The sequence below is a fragment of the Primulina huaijiensis genome, chromosome 1, assembly GCF_012295235.1.
Source record: "Primulina huaijiensis isolate GDHJ02 chromosome 1, ASM1229523v2, whole genome shotgun sequence".
Lineage (NCBI taxonomy): Eukaryota > Viridiplantae > Streptophyta > Magnoliopsida > Lamiales > Gesneriaceae > Primulina > Primulina huaijiensis.
The window spans coordinates 26,739,760-26,760,517 of record NC_133306.1 but is presented as its reverse complement, the minus strand read 5'-3'; the positions used below and the strand labels follow the sequence as shown (position 1 = coordinate 26,760,517).

The 20,758-nt window shown below is 37.2% G+C and overlaps 4 protein-coding genes and 1 pseudogene across 20 annotated transcripts; 4 read left to right on the top strand and 1 right to left on the bottom strand.

The window, feature by feature from the left end:
• Window positions 1-1,990: 1,990 nt before the first annotated feature.
• Window positions 1,991-6,701, top strand: LOC140990799 (argininosuccinate synthase, chloroplastic-like). 3 transcript variants are annotated; one of them, XM_073460639.1, is made up of 11 exons: window positions 1,991-2,073; window positions 2,489-2,597; window positions 2,723-2,775; window positions 2,874-2,955; window positions 3,295-3,436; window positions 4,055-4,103; window positions 4,299-4,481; window positions 4,817-4,891; window positions 4,976-5,161; window positions 5,488-5,576; window positions 5,720-6,701. In XM_073460639.1, the coding sequence occupies exons 2-11, from the start codon at window positions 2,531-2,533 to the stop codon at window positions 6,270-6,272; spliced, it is 1,479 nt and encodes a 492-aa protein (XP_073316740.1). In that variant the 5' UTR covers window positions 1,991-2,073; window positions 2,489-2,530; the 3' UTR covers window positions 6,273-6,701. The 3 variants fall into 3 exon arrangements, with proteins under 3 accessions (XP_073316740.1, XP_073316730.1, XP_073316726.1); XM_073460629.1 differs by lacking the exon at window positions 1,991-2,073 and adding an exon at window positions 2,080-2,243; XM_073460625.1 differs by lacking the exon at window positions 1,991-2,073 and adding an exon at window positions 2,080-2,243 and having other exon boundaries at window positions 2,475-2,597.
• A 512-nt stretch (window positions 6,702-7,213) lies between these two features.
• Window positions 7,214-9,110, top strand: LOC140973085 (protein LOW PSII ACCUMULATION 1, chloroplastic-like; annotated as a pseudogene).
• A 184-nt stretch (window positions 9,111-9,294) lies between these two features.
• Window positions 9,295-10,556, bottom strand: LOC140990783 (photosystem I reaction center subunit IV, chloroplastic-like). Its single transcript, XM_073460624.1, has 3 exons — window positions 10,315-10,556; window positions 9,625-9,690; window positions 9,295-9,549 (listed from the first exon to the last, which is right to left on the bottom strand). Exons 1-3 carry the CDS (start codon window positions 10,534-10,536, stop codon window positions 9,445-9,447), a joined length of 393 nt encoding a protein of 130 aa, XP_073316725.1. The 5' UTR covers window positions 10,537-10,556; the 3' UTR covers window positions 9,295-9,444.
• LOC140990732 (uncharacterized) lies at window positions 10,495-14,140 on the top strand. 8 transcript variants are annotated; one of them, XM_073460581.1, is made up of 8 exons: window positions 10,495-10,621; window positions 11,029-11,133; window positions 11,279-11,380; window positions 11,549-11,680; window positions 11,889-12,038; window positions 12,117-12,245; window positions 12,667-12,769; window positions 12,846-14,140. In XM_073460581.1, the coding sequence occupies exons 2-8, from the start codon at window positions 11,043-11,045 to the stop codon at window positions 14,035-14,037; spliced, it is 1,899 nt and encodes a 632-aa protein (XP_073316682.1). In that variant the 5' UTR covers window positions 10,495-10,621; window positions 11,029-11,042; the 3' UTR covers window positions 14,038-14,140. The 8 variants fall into 8 exon arrangements, with proteins under 8 accessions (XP_073316682.1, XP_073316688.1, XP_073316713.1 ...); XM_073460587.1 differs by lacking the exon at window positions 10,495-10,621 and adding an exon at window positions 10,816-10,944; XM_073460612.1 differs by lacking the exon at window positions 10,495-10,621 and having other exon boundaries at window positions 10,955-11,133; window positions 11,549-11,674; window positions 12,129-12,245.
• Window positions 14,141-15,155: 1,015 nt separating this feature from the next.
• On the top strand, window positions 15,156-20,112 carry LOC140990681 (uncharacterized). 8 transcript variants are annotated; one of them, XM_073460511.1, is made up of 6 exons: window positions 15,156-15,516; window positions 16,108-16,194; window positions 16,504-16,582; window positions 16,727-18,470; window positions 18,933-19,086; window positions 19,177-20,112. In XM_073460511.1, exons 3-6 carry the CDS (start codon window positions 16,542-16,544, stop codon window positions 19,902-19,904), a joined length of 2,667 nt encoding a protein of 888 aa, XP_073316612.1. In that variant the 5' UTR covers window positions 15,156-15,516; window positions 16,108-16,194; window positions 16,504-16,541; the 3' UTR covers window positions 19,905-20,112. The 8 variants fall into 8 exon arrangements, with proteins under 8 accessions (XP_073316612.1, XP_073316620.1, XP_073316629.1 ...); XM_073460519.1 differs by having other exon boundaries at window positions 16,401-16,582; XM_073460562.1 differs by having other exon boundaries at window positions 15,157-15,516; window positions 16,504-16,577.
• The last annotated feature ends 646 nt before the right edge of the window (window positions 20,113-20,758 follow it).

Genomic DNA, 20,758 nt, shown 5'->3' with positions numbered 1-20,758 from the left:
TGCAGGGATAAGCTGACTATGGCATATTTTTCTTTCTTTCTTTTTTTTTTTTAAAATATTTTTCAAAGGTTCAAATTAAATGGTAATTATTTCGGAGGTTTTATTTTGGTCTCGCTAATGAAGGGCTAATTTTATTTTAAATATCTAGAAAAAGTTATAATGTAGTTACTTTACTATATCTTTGTTCGAGCAAAAAACAATAGTTCATATTAAAAAATCTTCTCAATTTTTGTCATGTATTATATTATGTGATTAATATAATTAATATTGACATGGATTCATAATAAACAGTTTTTATCATTACACATTGCATTAGCTACAAATTGTCCATCCATTTTATTTTTCTTAATGAATAATTAAGGGTTAATTTTGAAGATTACTTAAATATCAATAATATCTACGATTTTAAACGACGTATTTTTGCCACAAACTCAAAAGGGAGTGAGATGCATGTACAATTGTATGAAATATTAATTAGCTATATTATATTTATATTATTATATTATATCAAATAAATGGAACAATCTCATTGCGTGCTTACATTCTTAGACATAGAATATGACTTTATTTTCAAACATAAGAACACAACACGAACATTTAATATAAGGTGATTAAAACATAAAAGTTAGAGCTGAATATATACGTGCGAGTTGGGTAAAATTAATGACAGACAGACAGACAGACTAATGGATGTTTTCTCCATTTAAGTTGAATTCCGCCCCTTTATATTGATCTCATGCATCATAAGTAGCAAAACCATTGAAACCACGGTGACGAACCGAAGATTGGCTGCTAAATATGACGAGGTCTTTGATAAGCGGAGCCACATGCACCAATACTCGGGCTTTAGCTCGGATGACTCAATTTTTTTTTTAAATTTATATGTAAATTTTGTATAATTTTGGAATAATATGATATTAGACCAAGTAGATTAATTTAAAATAGTAAAAAATTCTAGAGTTTAAAATTTTAGTTCGGACAGAATCATATTTCTGACTCCACCATTTTTGAAGCAAACAAGCCGACCGCCGTCAACAAAATCGCGACACTGCACCTGTGCATGGACACCAAATGCGTGGTACTCCAACTCCCACACATGGATTACGTTCCTGCTCAGTGCTTCATCCGGAGTTTGCTCGCCAATTCCGGTGTGATTACCTTTGTTGGAGTTGAGTTGCAAGACATGTGGGACGAGATAATGAGTGAATATGGAGTCGAGTGCTTGAGAAGTGAGTGTAAAGTGGTTGATGTGCATTTGCTGGCCAAGGCATGGTTCCCGATGAGCTATAGGGGAAGGCCTGGCCTGAAAGTTCTCGCATATGGGGTTGCGGGACTGTCCATTAGGAAGAGCACCATACGTATATATATCGTCGCTACGGTGCCGATTGGGTGGTTCAGCCGGGACTGAAAGCGCTTTCCAGACACCTGATTGGGCTGAACGTGGAGAAGCCGATTCATGCATGTGTGTCGCAGCAACTGGGTTCTGAGCTTCGAGCAGGTGGATCAGTATGCTTGCATGGATGTTTGTGCTTCTCATCAGTGATTCTGGACTTCAAAATTTGATGTTTACGCGCCCAACTTAATCAGTATTTGGCATTTGTTTTTAATATCGTTAGAACAATTTTCATCTACCTTTTTAGCCTCCAAATTTAACATTTCTTAATCCATTATTCAAAGGGTACAATTATTAATTTATGCTACTTTCAGGAAAATGAACAAATTAAGTTTTCTTTCCTATAAAAATTATACTGTAGTATATTTATAGTCTTCCTATAAGGCTATAACCATCTTACTCTCAAATTTTAATTCAAACATAGGTGCTGGTTGATGCCGGCGTGAAATGAATCTCCTAAAATTACTAAACAAAATAATTAGGATCAAAATGAAAATTACAACCCGACTTTTCATTTTAGGATTTGATAGATAAATCCAAACAAAAAAACGAGTAAAAATTATTGGGCAATCCGTTGGAAGCGGCCCATTACAACTTATTGTGAAGTCCAAAACCAAGTCATTAACCAGAGGCTGCCATAATATACTACTCTACCTTAATGATCTACGTCTCTGGTTTCTGTACTGTCCCCGCTTCCATGAATTCATTTGATTCTGTATTTTTTTGTTTTTTTCCATTAGATTTTTGCATGTATCTATCTGTTCACTGAATCTTTCGTTCACTTCCCAATTCTTGCTTTTACGGTTTAGGTGAATTAGTCGCCGGCGAAAGCCACGCGGAGCTGTTCCATGTAGCCTGTTTTCTTTTTGTTCTTCGTATCTGTTTACCACTTCAGGGTTTGAATTCTTTCTGGGTTTTTTCTTTAGTACTTCGCTTTACTTTTATATATATGTTTCCCTTTCAATTTCAGATGGGCTTAAGCTGTTTTTGTGCGTGTACATGCATTGTTGTTCGAATGTTTAATTTAGTTGATATATGTGTTTTTTTTTCTTCACGCATTTGTATGAACCTGTTTTTATAGTTTTTCATTTTTAGACCTCGGAATATTGCACTGCCCACTTCATCAGACGTAAAAAGATGGCTCAATTACATGGAATTTCTTCGTGTTCTTCTTCTAATCTCCCATTCCATGGTCCTAAAAGAGGTATTTTACAGTATACAATCCGTCTTTTTTTCTTTTCTTTTATTTTTTGTTGAGAATAATACTTTGATTTACTTCTACATGGTTTTAGATGTGATTTTAACTCGTTGCTTCCAATGTGAATTTAGGCCGCCTGTTCTATATTGTACATTACCCAAGAAAGATGTCTTCGGAATTAGAGGTATTTTGTACTTCGTCTTTCAAATGCACCTTTTTTTATAACGGACAAAGGTGTGGCGTTCTTGAGGATTTTTGTCCTGTCCCTTTTCTCAATGCTAGGTAGGAGTAAAAGCCAGCGAGTTTAATGGTCATGCTGTTGTCAAGGCCAGATCTAACTTTGGTTTAGCATATAGCAATCATGGTACAAGCTTCATTACTCTATACCACATGGTTCCATCTTTTGCTTGTCTTGTTTATTTTTTGTTTATGATCATGTCACTGCAACATTAATGGAGTTTAATTTTTCCAAGTGTTGTTGAAATTTCGTGCGAATGTGTGGTGGCTTCAAGACCGCAGCTTTACTTTTCTTTTTTTCGACACAGTTATATCCTAGACTATGCATGACTGTCAAGGAAAAAAGATCTGTCCAAAAAGAGCTCTTTTTTATGTGGTTGCATGGGAATGCTATCAAATTCTCCCAATCACACTAATTTTAGTAATGGTTCTACATTCTGACCCCTAATGAATTTGTTTGATGCAGCTATCCGAGCAGTTTTGGCTAGTGACAAAGAGACAATGGTTTCTGGTGGTATGGATGGAAAAATTATGCCTAAAAAGTTGAACAAAGTGGTCCTGGCCTATAGTGGTGGTTTAGATACCTCCCTAATTGTACCTTGGCTTAGGTATGTTAATAGGTGAAAGTTGATAAATTTTATTCTTGATTAATATTAATATGGCTCGTCATCTAATTTCTCATCCTTCAAATACAAAAAATATGCATGCTGTTATTCCCCAGTTATCTTCGAGAATTGATATCTTTTATGATTTGTATGATACAGGGTATCCTTAATCTATTGGGACATTCTGCTGCTTTGTATAATTAAATGTTGATGTTTAATGAAGCTTTGAATTCCAAGTTACTGTCTTGAGAATTGAGGCCTTGAGATACTGCATAAATATATTCAGATGTATAAACTGCAAGGCTGTTCTTCCATTTTGAAACTAAAATAACTTCAATAAAGACATACCGATTTCAGTTTACTGATTTACTCTTTACTTCAGGAAATCAACACATACCAATTTTTTTACTGCAAGGGTAGGGTCCAACTTTTATGGAACTTTGTCTTGTTGAACATTATTATTCTCGATTGTTAATCTTAGACTTGGCACCTTGGATACCTCAATTCGAAAGGTGTCTAAGTTTGCAAACATTTGAAGTTGAGAATGACTAGATTAAGGGGAAGTTTACCACACTTGTTTCTTAGTGTGTTTTCGTTGCTTTTGCTGGTCTGGCAATGCAGGGAAAATTATGGCTGCGAAGTTGTTTGCTTCACTGCAGATGTTGGCCAAGTATGTGAACTCAATCTGCACGGTTTCATCAATTCATAAAAATGGGATATTTACATTGAATTACTGTTGAAAATACAATGAGAGTCATGACTAAAGTAAATTAGTTTTGTTGACAGAACATAATTGTAAGGATAATAGGGGTAGGAATGCTGGAATGGTTTGCTCTTTTCACCTGATCAAAATCTTTGAATTTAGGGCATACAAGAATTAGAAGGTCTGGAACAAAAGGCCAAGGCTAGTGGAGCGTGTCAACTAGTGGTGAAGGATCTGAAAGAGGAATTTGTGAGAGATTTTATTTTTCCTTGCTTGCGAGCTGGTGCTATCTATGAGAGAAAGTACTTGCTTGGGACTTCAATGGCGCGACCTGTTATTGCTAAGGTACCTTGTGAAAATATAGAAAAGTTACTTCCTGTTTTTCAGATAATATCACTCATTCCTTGGTTTTTTGTTTCTTTTATTATGAAATGAAATGAATTCATCTTTTTTAGTTATTGAATGAAGTCTTATCCTTGAGTTTATCATTTATGCCCTCATTTCCTGTTTGCATGCTTATTAATTGGATGAAAAGTGATCAATGTTTGATATTTTGGCATTTTTTTTGTTAATGCCTCCTATCAGCTACCCTATTTTCGTGGAAAAAATTTCTTTGGAATTTGTCTTTAGTTGTGTTGCTTTGTTATCTAGTTGTACATGTTAATGGATCGAAAACGTAGGCCATGGTTGATGTGGCGAAAGAAGTTGGAGCTGATGCTGTTTCTCATGGATGTACAGGAAAAGGAAATGACCAGGCATGCTCTAGGATTTCAATCTATACATTTCGATTCTTACTGAAGCTTCTCTTTTCAAGTTTGTGTTACTTTTCTTTGTTACAGGTCCGGTTTGAGCTAACTTTTTTTGCTCTGAATCCTGAACTAAGTGTTGTTGCTCCTTGGAGGGAATGGGAAATAAAGGGAAGAGAAGATGCAATTGAATATGCTATAAAGCATAATGTGCATGTTCCAGTTTCAAAGAAATCCATCTACAGCAGAGATAGGAACCTGTGGCACCTCAGCCATGAGGTAAGGGTTGATTTTATATTTGATTTTATGTAAGGAAATTTCATTACATTTTCTATATTCATACCCATCGGATATTTTTTATGCAACCAGATTCAATATTCAGTATTACTAGTCTGGACTGTACTGTGTTTTGAACTTAGGGATGTTTATGCTTAGAAGAGTTGTTCTATTTGCATTATCAATCAGTTGGTTGAGTCACCAAAATTCATATCATGCGTACAGATATGGTTCTAGATTTAAAACGTTTCAACAACTGTGATCTTGTGTTGTGTAAATGCTTCTTATTGTCCAAATTTTACATCAATTTTGGTATATGAATGTTTAAGGGGGATATCTTGGAGGACCCTGCAAATGAGCCTATGGAGGACATGTACATGATGACTGTCGACCCAAAAGTGGCCCCTGATCAACCTGAGTTAGTTGCCTAAACTTCTTATATTTTCATTTTGGAGTAATTTATTCCCTGCAATCAATACCTCTTTACATTACTTGTGCATATGTATGGACTATAGTTAAATATTGGTGATTTCTCTTTTCCTTATAGTCCCATACTTGCAGGTATGTGAATATTGGTATGCTTGAGGGTCTCCCTGTTTCGATCAATGGAAAGAAATTATCTCCTGCATCTCTTCTCTCAGAGCTAAATGAAATTGGTGGGAAGCATGGGATTGGCCGTGTAGATATGGTAGAAAATCGTCTCGTGGGAATGAAGAGCCGTGGGGTGTATGAAACTCCTGGTGGAACAATTCTCTTCGCTGCTGCGAGAGAACTCGAGTCTCTGACACTTGATCGTGAAACCATGCAGACGAAGGATTTTCTTGCCCTGAAGTATGCCGAGTTAGTATATGCTGGTAGATGGTTTGATCCACTTCGCGAGTCAATTGATGCTTTCATGAAAGAAATCACAAAATCTAGCAGTGGATCAGTTACTCTCAAGCTTTATAAAGGATCTGTGAGTATAACAGGCAGGGAAAGTCCCAACAGTCTCTACAGACAAGACATCTCCTCATTTGAGAGCGGGGAAATCTACGATCAAGCTGATGCTGCAGGCTTCATATGGCTATATGGATTGCCGATGAGGGTCCGTGCTATGCTTGACAAGAGCCTCTAATTTGTATTGACTAGGTCAATCTGCCTGTCTCAGCTTTTCCGAACTCAATGTTGCAAGTGCAATGTGCTGATTCTGTGTTAAGTTGATGTCTTGTTCTGTTCAGAGTATTGACGAGTTTCGTGATAAAAACTTGGAAGTTCCGGCCAGGGAACTCAATGCAGTGCAGATGCAAATCTTTATCTACCACTGAGCTCCATTCAGCATTTGATAGGGACCATCAAATTCCACCTGCATGCATCAATGGCCCCATAGTGGTGTTTTTAGCTCATAAAACAGCATGATTAAAATAGGATCATGCTATTTGCCATTTTACCTTGTAATGCTTACGAATTCTGTCTCGTCTCATCTTCAGTGTTTGTCACCCTTTTCCAGACGGTTCAAACATCTCAGGTTCTACCATTACATGTATTATATACTCGAATCATTGCAGCGCTCAAATCGGATTTTGATACAGGCCTGTTAAAACATAATTTGCATAAGAAGCTTCTAAAACAGCGTGCATTGCAACTGAAGAATGCAATCCTTCTACGTAAGATTCATAACTCTAAGCTCTATCCCGCACTCCACATGTTTCAGCTGTCGTAAACTATTCAAAACAATTTAACTAATAGAACCACAGTTTCAAAAGGAGAACGATTGTCCAGTACGAAACAAGAAGGTATTAGGTATAACAATCGATAATGTACCAGCTATATAATATGCAACATGTCTTGTTCTGTGAAATGCATGATCCAAGAAATCTTGACCAATATTTCAAGTTTGGAATAAAATCGTGTGCTTGGGATCAACTGTGACATAATCTTCCGATGATCAAGATTTCAAGTTTGTAATGAAATTTCAAACTCCATGGCCGTGGCGGTGCGGCTATTCACTCTCATCACTGCCTGTCCCAATTGCAATCCCGGTAACATGTCTCGGATTTTCTAGCCAATTCACTGCAAATGTGTTCAGCCCAGCCGTCGCCTCTGTTAACTTCGCTCGATGCCGCAGAAGTCAAGAATCTTTGTCAGTCACCTGCTCTGCATCCAACGGACCCTCGTCTTCACTCTTCAGAGATTAGGTTCCTTCTTATTCCAACTCCGATTAAAAGGGATGGTGGCATGTTTGTAGTTCGAATACTTTTATTTGTAGCAAAGATTTCTAAAGTAGATTAGCTATGACGGAGGCATTCATGTTTCCATTTCCAGAGCTTAATTTTAAACTCCCCAATTGAAATTCTTCTTTAGGTTTTGTTGATGAGATGATGAATATATATCACCTTGACTGTTAGTGGCAGATGAAACTAACAACTAATATCAAGTCTATGCAGATGAATGTGATTTACAGTTAAAATGGACGAACAACAACTCAGGAATCAGATGTTTCATGATCTTTTCCACTAGAAGTCATATGAATGGGTTAATAAAGAGTGTTCGGTAGACCCTTCTAGTATGTTGAATTGATCATTTTCATATATCAACACGAAGTAGCTGCAAGAAAATGTTAGTTTTGTTTGCTTTAGACCATAAAATGGCGAATGCCCATCTAACTTTTGTTTTTCTCATGGTATCGCATGTAGGAATTTTATGCCGCATATCTATAATTTTTTAAATGCAATTATCTGTTCATTATTTGTATAACTCGCATGCTTCAGTCCAAATGCTTCGATGGCACGCGTTCAGGCTTTGTTTAACAAATGAAGCCTCCTTGTAATCTTGAGTTTATTTCATATCCAGTTCCACAGCCAGAATACGCAGTGAGGTTCTTTCTCCTTTCCGCTCTCTTCGAATGTTATTTTATCTTGCTTTTGTGCAAGTGGTTCTCTTGGAGGATTCATAGCCATCACACAACTCATTGGTGCCTTGGCTAATTCATCCAGAGCAGCTGAGGTCCATGAGATCCTCAAGGGTATCGGCATAGATTTTGGTGCTGTATATATTTTTGGATTTGCTTATTACCAGGAGAATAATGCCAAATATGCTCAGTTACCTAGACTTTCGAGGGAGGAGAATCTCTCAAATCTTAAGCTCCGGATAGATGAGAAGAAGATTCTTCCTCTCAGTGCCTTTCGGGGAATAGCTCGTCTTGTCATCTTAGCTGGCCCTGCATCTTTCATTGAAGAGTCCTTCAAACTTAGTGAACCCTTCACCGAGTCCCTTTTTGAGAGACGAATACTCGTTGTCCCTCGTGCTTCTGATGGAACTTCACCTAACTTCGAGTTTCAAGAAACAGAAGAAACAAAGGAAATCACCGCCAAAAGAAAACGGCTATGGCAGCTGTCTCCTATTCTTTCCACTGAATGGGCAACGTAAGTCATCTATGGAAGTGAATGACTAATTTAACTATTCTACTTATTTTTCCCTCCCACCACTAATTCCCATTGATCGATCATGGTCATATATTTGATGAGAAAATGGAACAAATGAAATTGTTGTGACGCTTCTTGTTTTGTATTTTGTTTCCTACAGGTGGTTAGATGAACAAAATAAACTGGCCAATGTTTCCCCTGAATCTCCAGTGTGAGTAATCTTAAGTTTTTTAAAAGATCTCTTGTTTGTATGGATATTCTCTTCATGGCACGAGACAGGCTCAGGAATATTTCTGAATAAAACAGTTCATGATTTCTCTTACACTCCTGCTGTACGATGTATTGGTGATGATATCTAAGATGGGTTCTTGTTCTAACGTGAAGGTAATTGTCTCTCCGAATGGATGGTCGAGTTCGAGGCAGTGGAGAAAGGGATATGGTCCGGTCTTCTAGATGGCATGGATGGAAGGGTTCTGTGAGTTGTAAATTTACTCTTTGCCCGGTGTATATATGGATTTTGAAACTTCTACTAAATCTATCCTTCTGATTCATCTTTATAAATCTGAAGCTTTTCCTTTTCATTCATGATACTATTAATGGGTACCGCCAATCTCAAATAGGCTAATAGCCATCGAATTCAATGGATACTAAAAAGTCTACAAGACGTGTGTTTTTCGCTTCTTTATGTAAAGACTCGCCCCCACTCGATTCATCCAAACATACCAAGCACGAATGTAGAGTACGTTTACAATTAGTATCATTCATGGCCAAAGGTTATGCTACACATCTCATGAATAATTAATACACACGGCTACTCCATAACCAAAGGAATCGAACATCGAAAAACAAATATGTTGCGACAATAACAGCTCAAACAAGCAAGGTTTACGCGACAAGTTCAACTTCATCCAATGCGTAGTTGTTAGTAGATACATTAGCGTAATTCACTTTGTTGAACCGGACAACCACCGGGTAACGAGTGCTGGGATCCTGCTTGATCAAAATACATGATTGAGTACTAGAGCACAAAAATATCAATCACACACGAGAGCAGATGTACTTGACCTGGTCAACTGCAACGACGGAGCCAACGCCCTTGAACCAATACGATTCTCTCCTTAGAACTTTGACCTGAACGGTAGCCAGCCATACATTGAACTTGTTTAGTTCCAGACATATGATTTTATTGTCACATGTTACTAACTATAATAATTTTATGAAAATAAATTCTACAAATTAGGCATTTGGGGATGGCAAAAATTTGTATTTGCATAATGTCTTCTATAGTAGCTAGGCAGTGAAGGTGATGAGGCAAAAATATTTTTTTTGTCCCAATGGAAAATTCTAAAATTTATTTAATATATATATTTTTTTTAAAAAAAAGGACAAGTTTTTCTGTCCCAATATTGAATTAACTTCTTCAAGGGGGTCCTAATCTTGCACGAGATTAAGTATCTGTAATACATTTGGGAAAATAGCAATTTTTACTTTATAAAAGGACTTAAATCTGATTTTGGTCCAATAGTTTATCATATTTAAGTCTGGAGTGCTAACTAGTTTCTTTATATTTATTTTTACATCTTTTTCAACAGAGTTTTGAAGCGACTCGGAAAACCAGATGTCTAAAATTTTATAGTAAGTTTCAACACATTATATTTACCAAAAATATAGTTATTTGACTATTTCCATAACATGCGGTGAGATGAACCACGGCAGTTGGCCAGCTTGTTGCAGAAATGGAATTGTTCATCTCACCTTACTGCCTCTGGGTGGGCCAACAGGGGCAGCTTTAGGGGCTTCAGCCGCTGCATGTTCCGCCGTTCCGTCCTCCGCACGCACCACCAGCCTTGAATTGCGGCGGTCGTTCTCGGCGGCCAGGAACACCATGCCGCTCTTAGCGGCAAAAGAGGTGGCGGAGGAGAAATTCGGTGCCACCGCGAATCCACAGGTGGCGGATGCAATGCTGGAGCTTGCCATTTTTTCTCTCTTTGATTCAAATAAAGAACTTGTTTATGATATTTTTTGATGGGGCGTGTGGTTTGGAAAAGCTATAAATTAATGGGTAAGAAAGTCCAATGTTGTTGATTTAGCCATTGGTAGCATGCCACGTGGACATCATATCCCATTCTTTTGGATAACGCCTGCATTTATTTAATATGATTTTCTTTTTCTTTTTTCATAATCTGGGATTGTCTTGAGTCAAACTTAACCTTGCAGAATCTTCGCACATTGAATTACAATTATTTGTTTAAATTTGGTCATAAAGTGCATATTTTTACAAGTTATATGCTTCCAAGAGGTCAAACTTCAGTTCCGAGTTGTTTGAAAATTAGTCAAGCTAAAAAATATCTAATCTCATTTAATAGATCACCTGAGTTTGCACCGGTGAGCCCTATTAGGAATATATCCTCTATTTCTGACTGCCCTCCCAAATCAATTGATCTCCGACTTTTTGGGTTGGAATTTCAGGCTGATTATTGATAATGAAACAAAGATTTGCTCCGGCTAATGAATATCCAGTTGCGATCCGAAGCAGAGGCACAGCTCGGAATCGGGGATCTGACAAACCATGTGGTACGTCCTTCTCTGTCGCAGTTATGCTTCATTTCTTAGCGATGTGCTTTTCTACGGATTCTCGTGACTCAATTCATCAGTAGTAGTTATTTATGAAAGTTAAGATGATGGTGTTGTTACGTGCAAGCTTTTGTTGTCTTGATAGATACAAAGAAGACAAAAAAAGTGAGGTTCGATGATACTGAAATGGATAGCGTACCTGATTCTGCTTCCTTTAGAGAACGCAAATTGGCACAGTTTCCCAGATGTTGGCCTTTTCTTCTATAGCTGCTAGTTTTCTTATTAATGTCTCTCATCAATGATGATTTGTCATATTGATTCGATACATTATGTCTATTAGCTAGATAGCACATCAAACACGTCATGTTATGTTCGTTGGTAACCCTGTCGTTCTTGTGTGGAACGTATTTTGCAGCTGACGCACCCAAGACTTCAGAGTACGCGTATTTTATGAACACAAAGAATGGCGCTGTTCAGGGTCATTCTTGTTCATACGCCAGAGACATTGGGCAGTCGAAGAATTTTAAAGCTAATCCTCATGGTAGAGGTGAAAATCTTTGGTTTAGAACTTTAGGCTTGTGTCAATAATTGTCGTTGTCGCCATAGTTCCTTCAATTATATGACCGCTGTGAGTTTTCGGTGCACAGTGGATTTTATTGTTCAAGTTTTTCAAATCAATTTTAGAATGCTTTATAATCGGACGGCGTAATTCATGACGGTTTTTTTTTCTGCCCCCGTCTCAATTTGACTTGAAGAGGACATTAAACCTTCGAACATACCTAAAGCCAGCTCAAAGGACCTCAGATTCTCTGATCGCAGAGAAACAGCAGGTCATTTTGACTATCATCTTCTCCTCACCCCACCTGTCCCCAGGTTTGAAGAACCAAGTCAAAGAGACATCAAAGGTGTGTTATCTGTGATCAGTGCATTTATACGTGAGGCCATACCTGTTATCGTAGTTTATACTTTACTGTTATGATTAGGCATGAATGCAGGTCTAACTAGAAATATTAGAGAGAGGCCGATATTGCTCTCGGAGAATGTTATTCCGGCTGGTAGAAATTCCTCCTTGTCAATCCTCAGGGAAGCATCAGAGAATGCTACTTTATCTGGTGATTTGGTATCTCGAATTCTTTCTATGCTATTCTTACTATTAAGATTCTAAATTTGTTGGTACCAGTCGCAAAGGCGAGGTTTAAAAATTTTGGTTATCTTTCTGGATGATGAGTGTTTTGTGGCAGTTGAGTGATGCTTATGAGTAATAGGTTGCGGCTACTGTTTTGTTTCGAGCTTCCTACCTTATTGAATCTGTTCACGTGCTCATTTTTCAAATTAAATGATGATTAATGCCTGAATTTATATTCGCGGTAACAAATTGCCAGGATATTTTCTGAAACATGATAAAATATTAATGAATTTTTTGAATATGTTGGATTAACACAATTCTACCATCTTTTATTGTCGTTCTGGATATATAGACACATCTTTCTCACAGTCCTCTGAAATTCTGCTGTTTCTTTTTACCGTTTATAGGAAACCAATGCAAGGAGATAGGCATTTTTCCTGCAAAAAGACAGAGACTGAGGCAGTCGGCTCATAACTCAATTTCTGAAGTGGAAAAGCTACATCCTGAGGGGTCAGACTGATGAACCTATTTCATCTATGTTATCTTAAATAATTGCTTGATTTAATTTGGTTTTATTTTATCCCAGGTTTGGTTTGATTTCTTCACTCCTAAGTCGGCTGTACCATAAGTGCGATGAGTCTGACCTGTTCTATCTCCATGATTCGTCAAAAAGAGAGATTGGTAATGGCTGTAAAGCCCCTATTTCTTGTGAGTTCAAGAATGTGGAGAAAAGACTTTGTGTATATCACAGGAGAGAATGGGACATGGAACTCCCGAAAATTTGTTTTGGTGGACACAAAGAGAGAGTATTCTTGGAACGGGATGCTTATTTTTCTGGATCTCCTTTCACCAACTATGGTGCTGAAGCTCATTCTAAAGATGGATTGACGGATCTGCATATTAGTTCAAAGGATCATAAAAGCAGCAGTTCACATGTAGAGCATGATTTACCTTTCTGCTTACCGTTCGAAAGATATGGATATTCTAAATCTTGTTATCTCAAGGAACTGGATGGATCATGTTCTCCTATTGAATGCCAAAGAAAAGAACCTCATAGATTTTTGTTGAAATGGGACTTTGAAAGCGACAAAGATGGATTCTGTTCATCCTTTATTAATTACGAACCTGCAAAGATTTATTCTCCTGGACTGTCTACCACATGGAATGTAAATCACCAGCAAATTGTGGATCAAGTTCCCGATGACAAAGCACTGTGCTCGCCATCCTTGTTTTCAAACTATCATCTACAATGCAACTCGATCCAAAGTTATCCTATGACCAGCTATTTCACTCCAGACTTTGTACCAAATTTTGATGAGGCCAAGTGTTCATTGCCGAGAACTGAAATGTCATCTCTTACTTTCCCTAGTATGCCATGTCTCACTTCGACAGAGGCTACTAATGCTGAAAATATACCTTACACTAGCAACATGATCTTCTCGTTTGGTGACCAACGTCGGCATTTTTGGCCAACGGGCTTCCAAGATGCTGACTTCTCTATGAAAAATCTTTCCATTTTCCATACTTGGCAGTTTCCTCAAAATGACGATAGTTTATGTTCATTTTCAATAACGAAGGAAGCTCCAGGTGAGACCTTTTCATTTTGCTCCGAGGATACAATTCACAATCATTCGCGGCTCTTAAATTTTTCATCTTCCCTTGACAACACCACAAATCGCCCTTTTTTACTCGAGAATGTTAGCAATGATTGGTCTAACAGAGAAGTATATTTTGATGATGATAACAAATGGAACTATCTGGTTGATGTAATACCTTAGACCAGTGCCAGCAAGTCTCTTTGCCTGAATGAAGATTGTCTGTGAACTATTGCTGTTAGTATTTTGTTCTCCATTACTGACTTAAAGAAATCACTTTCTTGCATCGCCTCCTCAGTTAATTGGATTGTTACATCTAAAACCTCATGTTGATTCCACTATCCGAGATGAATTAAAATATAACCTGTCTGAATTTTGATCACGATTTTCATACTTTATCTTTTCAATTTTTAACATATATTTATATTTGTTTTTACCTAGTTATATGAATATTATTGCACAAGAATTATAAAAATAATAAAATTATAAAATATTTGATCAAAACTATTATTTCTGTTATTTAATTAAACTTGAGTGTCCTATAAAAACTGTCATAGTATAATGGTCTGACATTTTATTTATTTCCAGATGTAATCCATTCTTTTGATTAAACTTTAACTTTCATGTCCAAATCTTTCAATTTTTCATATTGGAAATGAAAATATACAGCTTTATTTAGAAGGAAAAGTATCATTCTTTTTTACTTCCGTTGGTTCCAAAATTAGATTAATAAATAAGATAAAAATTTCAGATTCTGCTATAGTTGTGGTGGTCTAACACTTTATTTACTTCCAATAATATCATGTTCTTTTATTTAAATTTAACTTCTCGTGTCTCTACACCTTTTAAAATTTTCAGATTGGAATTTAATAATACATGAAAATATTGTTCTTTTTACCAATCAAGTGAAAGTTTTTGTTTGTTTCAAAACTAGATAAATAAATCAGACATTTCAAAATTTACTGTTGTTATTCTATAATATGCGATTATAATATATATTATTTGTGTTATGCATACGCAATACGTATGTCTCGATGAGTTGTATCAAATTATACCTACATATTTTTGTGTTGTGTACCAATGTGATATATTCGTGAAGATATATAGATATAGAAACGAATGCAACATAAAATCTCGAACCAGAAGAGAAATACTCACAGAGCTGAATTGCAAAAAGCCCAAAGAGAAAGGACCATTATGCAACATAAAATCTCGAACCAGAATAGAAATAATTACACAGCTGAATCTTGACAAAATCTAATTTGTTTATTAAAATATATTTTAATCAATGTTTCCGTTAAGGATTTTTCGGAATACAAGTTTGCACCTCATACGGTCATTCCATATGCGGAATCGAAACTGATGAATAAATCAACTATTTAAGGAGCGTCGGGTTCGATAGTGAGTGGGGCAGGTGGAATCAACCTCAGCTCCAGTTTCAGCATATGAATCCCGGCGAATCTCAGGCCACATTGTCACTGTGGTGTTAAATCCCGCCGAAGCCCCCACGAACACTCCGTGAAGTGTTTATTTGTCCTTTATTTCCCAGAGGAATTACTTGTGTATAGTGTTTGGATGTTTTGACGGGTTTGGAGGTCTCTGTGGTGTTTTCGTTGTGGTTCCTGCTTTTTGTTTGCTGTGCTCGGATCTCGCTTTTCGAATGTAAGATATGATTCTTCGTTTTGGAGTTTTTTTTTCCTTTTTTGCTTTGTTCTCGATACTCTTCTGTAGTGATTTTTGGATAAAGTTAAGAGTAAATAAGGGATAAATGTTTATTTGTTGGGATTTATTGCTATTATTTAATTTTGCCTATGCAATCGTGGTTTAAGCTTTTATTTTGAATTACGTGGCCTTTTACTTTATTTTGCGATAGGCGGTTTAGTAAAAGTGCTGTGGTTAAGATCCTATGTTTTGCTGATATTGGGAAAACGTTGTTTGATCTTGCAATTCTGGTAGAATCACTGAGGAACTTGTAGTTTATATGGGGATGTATATTGAATTGTAACTTACTGATGTGAATGTACTGCAAATGTTCATGTGGCGCGCAGACTGCCTTTTCTTTCCCGCACATTATTTACCTATTTTTGTCATCCCATATTTATTCTCCTTTGATTTCTTTTCGTTGTATTCTTACTAGTAGCGTTTCTCTTGGAGTGGTGATTATTACAAAAGAATTTTCCTTTCCCTGGTTTTGAGATATGAATATTATTGGTGGGAATGGATGAAATTTGCAAATTGGTCTAACGTTTCCAGGATGCTGAGGGAGGATGGTGAATCTCCTTGAGGTGAACGTAGTGGTCCCCACAAACCGGCTGCTCCCTGATAAGCCTCATCAGGATGGTACATACTCTTTTTTATCTTTTTTTCTACTGTGCAAAATGTTCTTAGGATGCATCATAGTCTCTTTTGAAAAGGCTTCCAAGTCAATTATATTGGCAGTTGTAACACTTTGACAGATTTTTAGACTACCGAAAATTTTGGCGAGTAAAGTATTCCTTTTGACTGTTATCCTTTGTTTTTCGTTCTTGTATCTTCTCTTGCTTCAGGGTATTGCATTGAATTTTTTGTGCATTCAAGCATCTGAGAATGCATCAGATGCAAGTGATGATTTGGTGGCTGCTATGTGACGTTATACTATTTGGTTAACAGGTTCCCCTCGCTCAAGGAGCTGATCACATGTGGCAAAAATGAGTTCTTCGAGTTACCAAATAGAGGACAAATTGGTGATGTAATGTCATGTAGTAAAGTTAAGTTAGAGCGGATAATGAAAGCTCGCCCTTTACTTTGCCAAGTTTATCTTTGCACTAATTTAATTTGGATCACCGTGACATTTGCAGATTTAATCTGATTTCCGGAATTCGACTTCAAATAGAAAATCAAATTGTTTCCCCGTGAAGATGTTTGTTACCCATGAGAGGTTGAAAGAATTCGACTCAAGACGCAGTCCACTTAATGTAGTTGCCAAATTAATGGGGCTTGAAACCCTCCCAAGACAGAAAACTGATTCATATATGCAAAAAAGCCATTGTAGAAGTCACCTTCAAAGTCGCTCAAACGTACAAGTGAATTGCTGGGGGCAGCATATTGAGTTATTTCACCACATGGAGCCAAATGAATGTAAAGATGTTTCTGAAATATTGCAGAATTCACCACATAAGGAGAGATTTGATAGAACTACAGATGACAAGAGGATGGCTCTCGTTCGTCAGAAGTTTACTGAAGCGAAACGCCTGTCTATGGATGAAAAGCTTCGCCAATCTAAGCAATTCCGAGACGCAGTAGAAGTACTGAATGCCAACAAAGATTTGTTCCTCAAGTGTCTGCAAGAACCAAATTCAATGATTTCACAAAATCTTTACAATTTACAGTCTATTCCTCCTCCTCCTCCAGAGACAAAGCGGATCACCATTTTAAGACCTTCAAAGCTTGCAGAGAGTAATAACATTGCTAGATCTGGGAATAAAGACAGAAAAGAAATTAAAAATGGTTCATTTGTGCGGAATGGACTGGAGAAAAGCCAACTGGTTAATTCCCCTCCATTAAGTTGGAATAATTTTGAAAATTCTCCTCAACCAACTCGAATAGTAGTTCTAAGACCAAGTTCTTTGAAGTCACATGATGTTAAGGTTGTGGGATCTCCTCATTCAGAATCACAAAGGATGATAAATGGTGAAGACTTGTTTGGGGATATAGAGGAGAATGAGGATCAAGCATCAAAAGAAGTTACAAAGGCTGTCATGCATCAAAGGCTTAATAAAATTGGGAGGCACCACGGAGATGAAGCCCTGATTTCTTCCATGCTTTCCAATGGCTATGTAGGTGATGAAAGTTCCTTAAATAAATCAGAAATGGAATACGCTACTGCTCATCTTAGCGATTCAGAAGTCATGTCACCTGTAACAAGGCACTCTTGGGATTATATTAACAGGGATGGAAGTCCCTACTCATCATCCTCATTTAGTCGAGTATCTTACTCTCCAGAGTCATCAGTTTGCAGAGTAGCGAAGAAACCTTTCTCTGAAAGGTGGGTCATGATGGAATCCAACGAGAGTGGTCCTGAACGGCGACATGTAAGAAGAACCTCTACCACATTAGGTGAAATACTTGCACTTTCCGAGGAAAAGGCGCCTGTGCAAGGTGAAGTTGGCAATTTGAAGAAAGAACCTACAGATTCAAATTCTTTCATTGGTAGTGAACTTAGAGCCGATGAAAACATGGATAATTCACCAAAGAATCTCGTGAGATCGAAATCTGTACCTGTTTCTTCTTCCGAGTATGGAACCAGGTTAAAAACTGATGTATCGGTTCCGGATAAGGTCCAGCCAGAAGCTCCAGAGGAAGACGCAAAGGAAAAAAGATTTAAATCATCATTTAAATTGAAGGTGTCAAGTTTGTTTTTCTCAAGGAACAAAAAATCTAGTAAAGATGAATGCCTTTTATCCGAAATCAAAGATGAGCTTCAATCCTCCAGAATTGATCGTGGACAAAGTGGCAGCCATATAACTGCAGGTCTTAGCAACCAAGGATCTGAACATTTTTCACGTGATATGCCTGAGCCTTCATGTGTAGCATCTTTTTCAAATCAAGTTGGCACATTGGGCATGTTACTGCCCGAGGTAATTTCATCAATTCGAGTATTTATATGTCAAGACTTAATTTTCTTCTACTTGATGCATACTTTATTTGTGTTGTCAGAGATTTGCGATCTGTAGACTGAAAGCTGATTTTGTTGCTTACTACTACCTGATTGCAAGATAACATTGTAAACATTCACAATGAACTAATTGCTACTTTACTTTCTGGATGCCCTCACTTTTACATTCACCAAAACATCTGTGGCAGATATAGGAATTTTTCTATAATTTGTTTAGTTAAGCAAAATGTGAACAGATTTCCTTCACATTTGCTTTAGTTGGTTTTTATCAAGATTTGCTGATAGCTTTGCAATTGGTTTTAGTCTATCTCGTGATCAGGATGTTGAACGGTCAATAGATTTTTGCCACTAGAAAACTTGCTCATTTAGTACAATATTAATGGAAAAATTGGAGATTATTTTTCCTATTTCACTATATTTACAGACAGGATTGTCCACGAGAAACCTTACTTCATTTGGAAACACCAGTGAGAACTTGGATCAGCCGAGCCCAATTTCTGTCTTAGATCGACCCTTTGAAGAGGATCGACATTCAGCCACAAGGTTTCTACGTTGTTTTGTCAAACCTGACCAACAAGGTGAAATGTGCTGCGTGAATTTCACATCAACTCATTTTTCCCCTGATTTGTTCTTGAGCTAGAATTGATCTACCTTCTTTCATGCAACAGGTCTCAAGTCACGTGTCAATCATGTTAGGTCAAACTTGATTGACAAATCACCACCAATAGGATCTATTGCTCGAACTCTTTCGTGGGATGACTCATGTTTGGACACGGCCTCGTCATACTCCCCAAACCAGTCCTCGATGTCCCAAGGAACATATGATGAGAAACAAGAATGGTTTTCTTTTGTCAAGACACTCTTATCTGTGGCCGGTATGCACGGTGAGATTCAGGTCAACTCATTTACAACCAAATGGCACTCTCCTGAAAGCCCATTAAACCCATCTTTGAGAGATGAATACATAGATCTAAAAGACCAGGAGATACTGTATGAGGCAAAAAGGAGGCAAAGAAGATCAACCCGGAAGCTTCTTTTCGATTGTGTAAATGCCGCATTAGTTGCAATTGCTGAACATGGATCGGTCTCGGGCCAAAGCTCCATTCCATCCATTAAAGCCGACTATAACTTATTAGAAAATGCATCATACACAGTGGTAGATGAGGTGTGGACCCGAATGAATGCCTGGTTTTCTTGTGATGTCAAATGTGTTTCAGACAATAGTGGTGATGAAAACGACCTGGTTTTGGAGAGGATCGTGAGAAAGGAGGTGGGAGGAAAGTGGTGGATCGATCATTTAAGATCAGAGTTTGATAATTTTGGTCACGAAATTGAAGTGAAGATGCTGGAAGACCTCGTGCAGGAGGCTGTGGCTGAACTTACAGATAGAGTATAAGAATTCACGGTTTATTCTTCCGTAACTCCCTCGTATCGTATTATGTTTTATGTTAATATCATCCCAGTGTTCCACTTTTTGTCCAGTGATGATCCCAACTTGCTGCAAGTAATGGTCGACCTCTTCAGTATATTTATTTGGATTTCCTTTGAATTTGTTTAATACCAGAATGACACAATTTATTTATTCAAATGAACATTAGATGTTTGGATCTGCCTTACGCGGGGGTGTCAGGACATTAGTTCTTGTTAATTTTGAGCTTCACTTTGTCTGCATCAATAAACTGTTCTGTCGAGCCAAAGTTCGATTGTGGGCGTATTTTGATATTTGCATTTGCCTTCTATGCTTTTTCTGGGATATGTTTTGTTTTGAAGCTCGAAATGAATTATGAAGATGAGGTTGAAACTTGAAATGCATTTGGCACCAATTTCTCTTATTAGAGAGGCGCAAAAGTTGGATAATAAAAAAAGTGCTACATTCTACAATAATATATCAAAATTTGCGTTTCTTTTGTGCATCTTTATGATTTTTTCCCCGCTTTTTTACTGATTTTTTTGTTACTCAAAAGAAACATTTTTTTTCCAGTCGCATGCTATTTTATTTAATTTGGAGAAGCTAGTTAAAGTTAAGTTAATTTTAAACATTTATCTTTTGATTCTTTCGCAAAAAGGAAATGACCATTGACAAGTGGAATATTATTCGAGTTGGGATATATTTCTCGTTGTTTAATTTGAATTCTGCTTTTGTGTCTGTTAGTTGTTCGGCAGATGCATCACATGTCAACAACTTCAATATTTTTACAAAAGCTATTTCATGTAATAAAAAAAATTGATTATTCTTTTGGAGTTGGGAAA

Excerpts from the sequence above, each read along its gene's own strand:
- LOC140990681 (XM_073460528.1), top strand. The coding sequence starts at position 16,542 with ATGAGTTCTTCGAGTTACCAAATAGAGGACAAATTGGTGAT. Across the intron at positions 16,583-16,726 it reads ATAGAGGACAAATTGGTGAT|AAAATCAAATTGTTTCCCCG; the intron begins GTAATGTCATGT and ends GACTTCAAATAG. Across the intron at positions 18,471-18,932 it reads TGGGCATGTTACTGCCCGAG|ACAGGATTGTCCACGAGAAA; the intron begins GTAATTTCATCA and ends CTATATTTACAG.
- LOC140990799 (XM_073460639.1), top strand. The coding sequence starts at position 2,531 with ATGGCTCAATTACATGGAATTTCTTCGTGTTCTTCTTCTAATCTCCCA. Across the intron at positions 2,956-3,294 it reads TTTAGCATATAGCAATCATG|CTATCCGAGCAGTTTTGGCT; the intron begins GTACAAGCTTCA and ends TGTTTGATGCAG. Across the intron at positions 3,437-4,054 it reads CTAATTGTACCTTGGCTTAG|GGAAAATTATGGCTGCGAAG; the intron begins GTATGTTAATAG and ends CTGGCAATGCAG.
- LOC140990732 (XM_073460581.1), top strand. The coding sequence starts at position 11,043 with ATGAAACAAAGATTTGCTCCGGCTAATGAATATCCAGTTGCGATCCGA. Across the intron at positions 11,681-11,888 it reads AGCTAATCCTCATGGTAGAG|AGGACATTAAACCTTCGAAC; the intron begins GTGAAAATCTTT and ends TTTGACTTGAAG. Across the intron at positions 12,039-12,116 it reads AAGTCAAAGAGACATCAAAG|GCATGAATGCAGGTCTAACT; the intron begins GTGTGTTATCTG and ends TGTTATGATTAG.
- LOC140990783 (XM_073460624.1), bottom strand. The coding sequence starts at position 10,536 with ATGGCAAGCTCCAGCATTGCATCCGCCACCTGTGGATTCGCGGTGGCA. Across the intron at positions 9,691-10,314 it reads GCCCACCCAGAGGCAGTAAG|GTCAAAGTTCTAAGGAGAGA; the intron begins GTGAGATGAACA and ends GCTACCGTTCAG. Across the intron at positions 9,550-9,624 it reads CCGTCGTTGCAGTTGACCAG|GATCCCAGCACTCGTTACCC; the intron begins GTCAAGTACATC and ends TTGATCAAGCAG.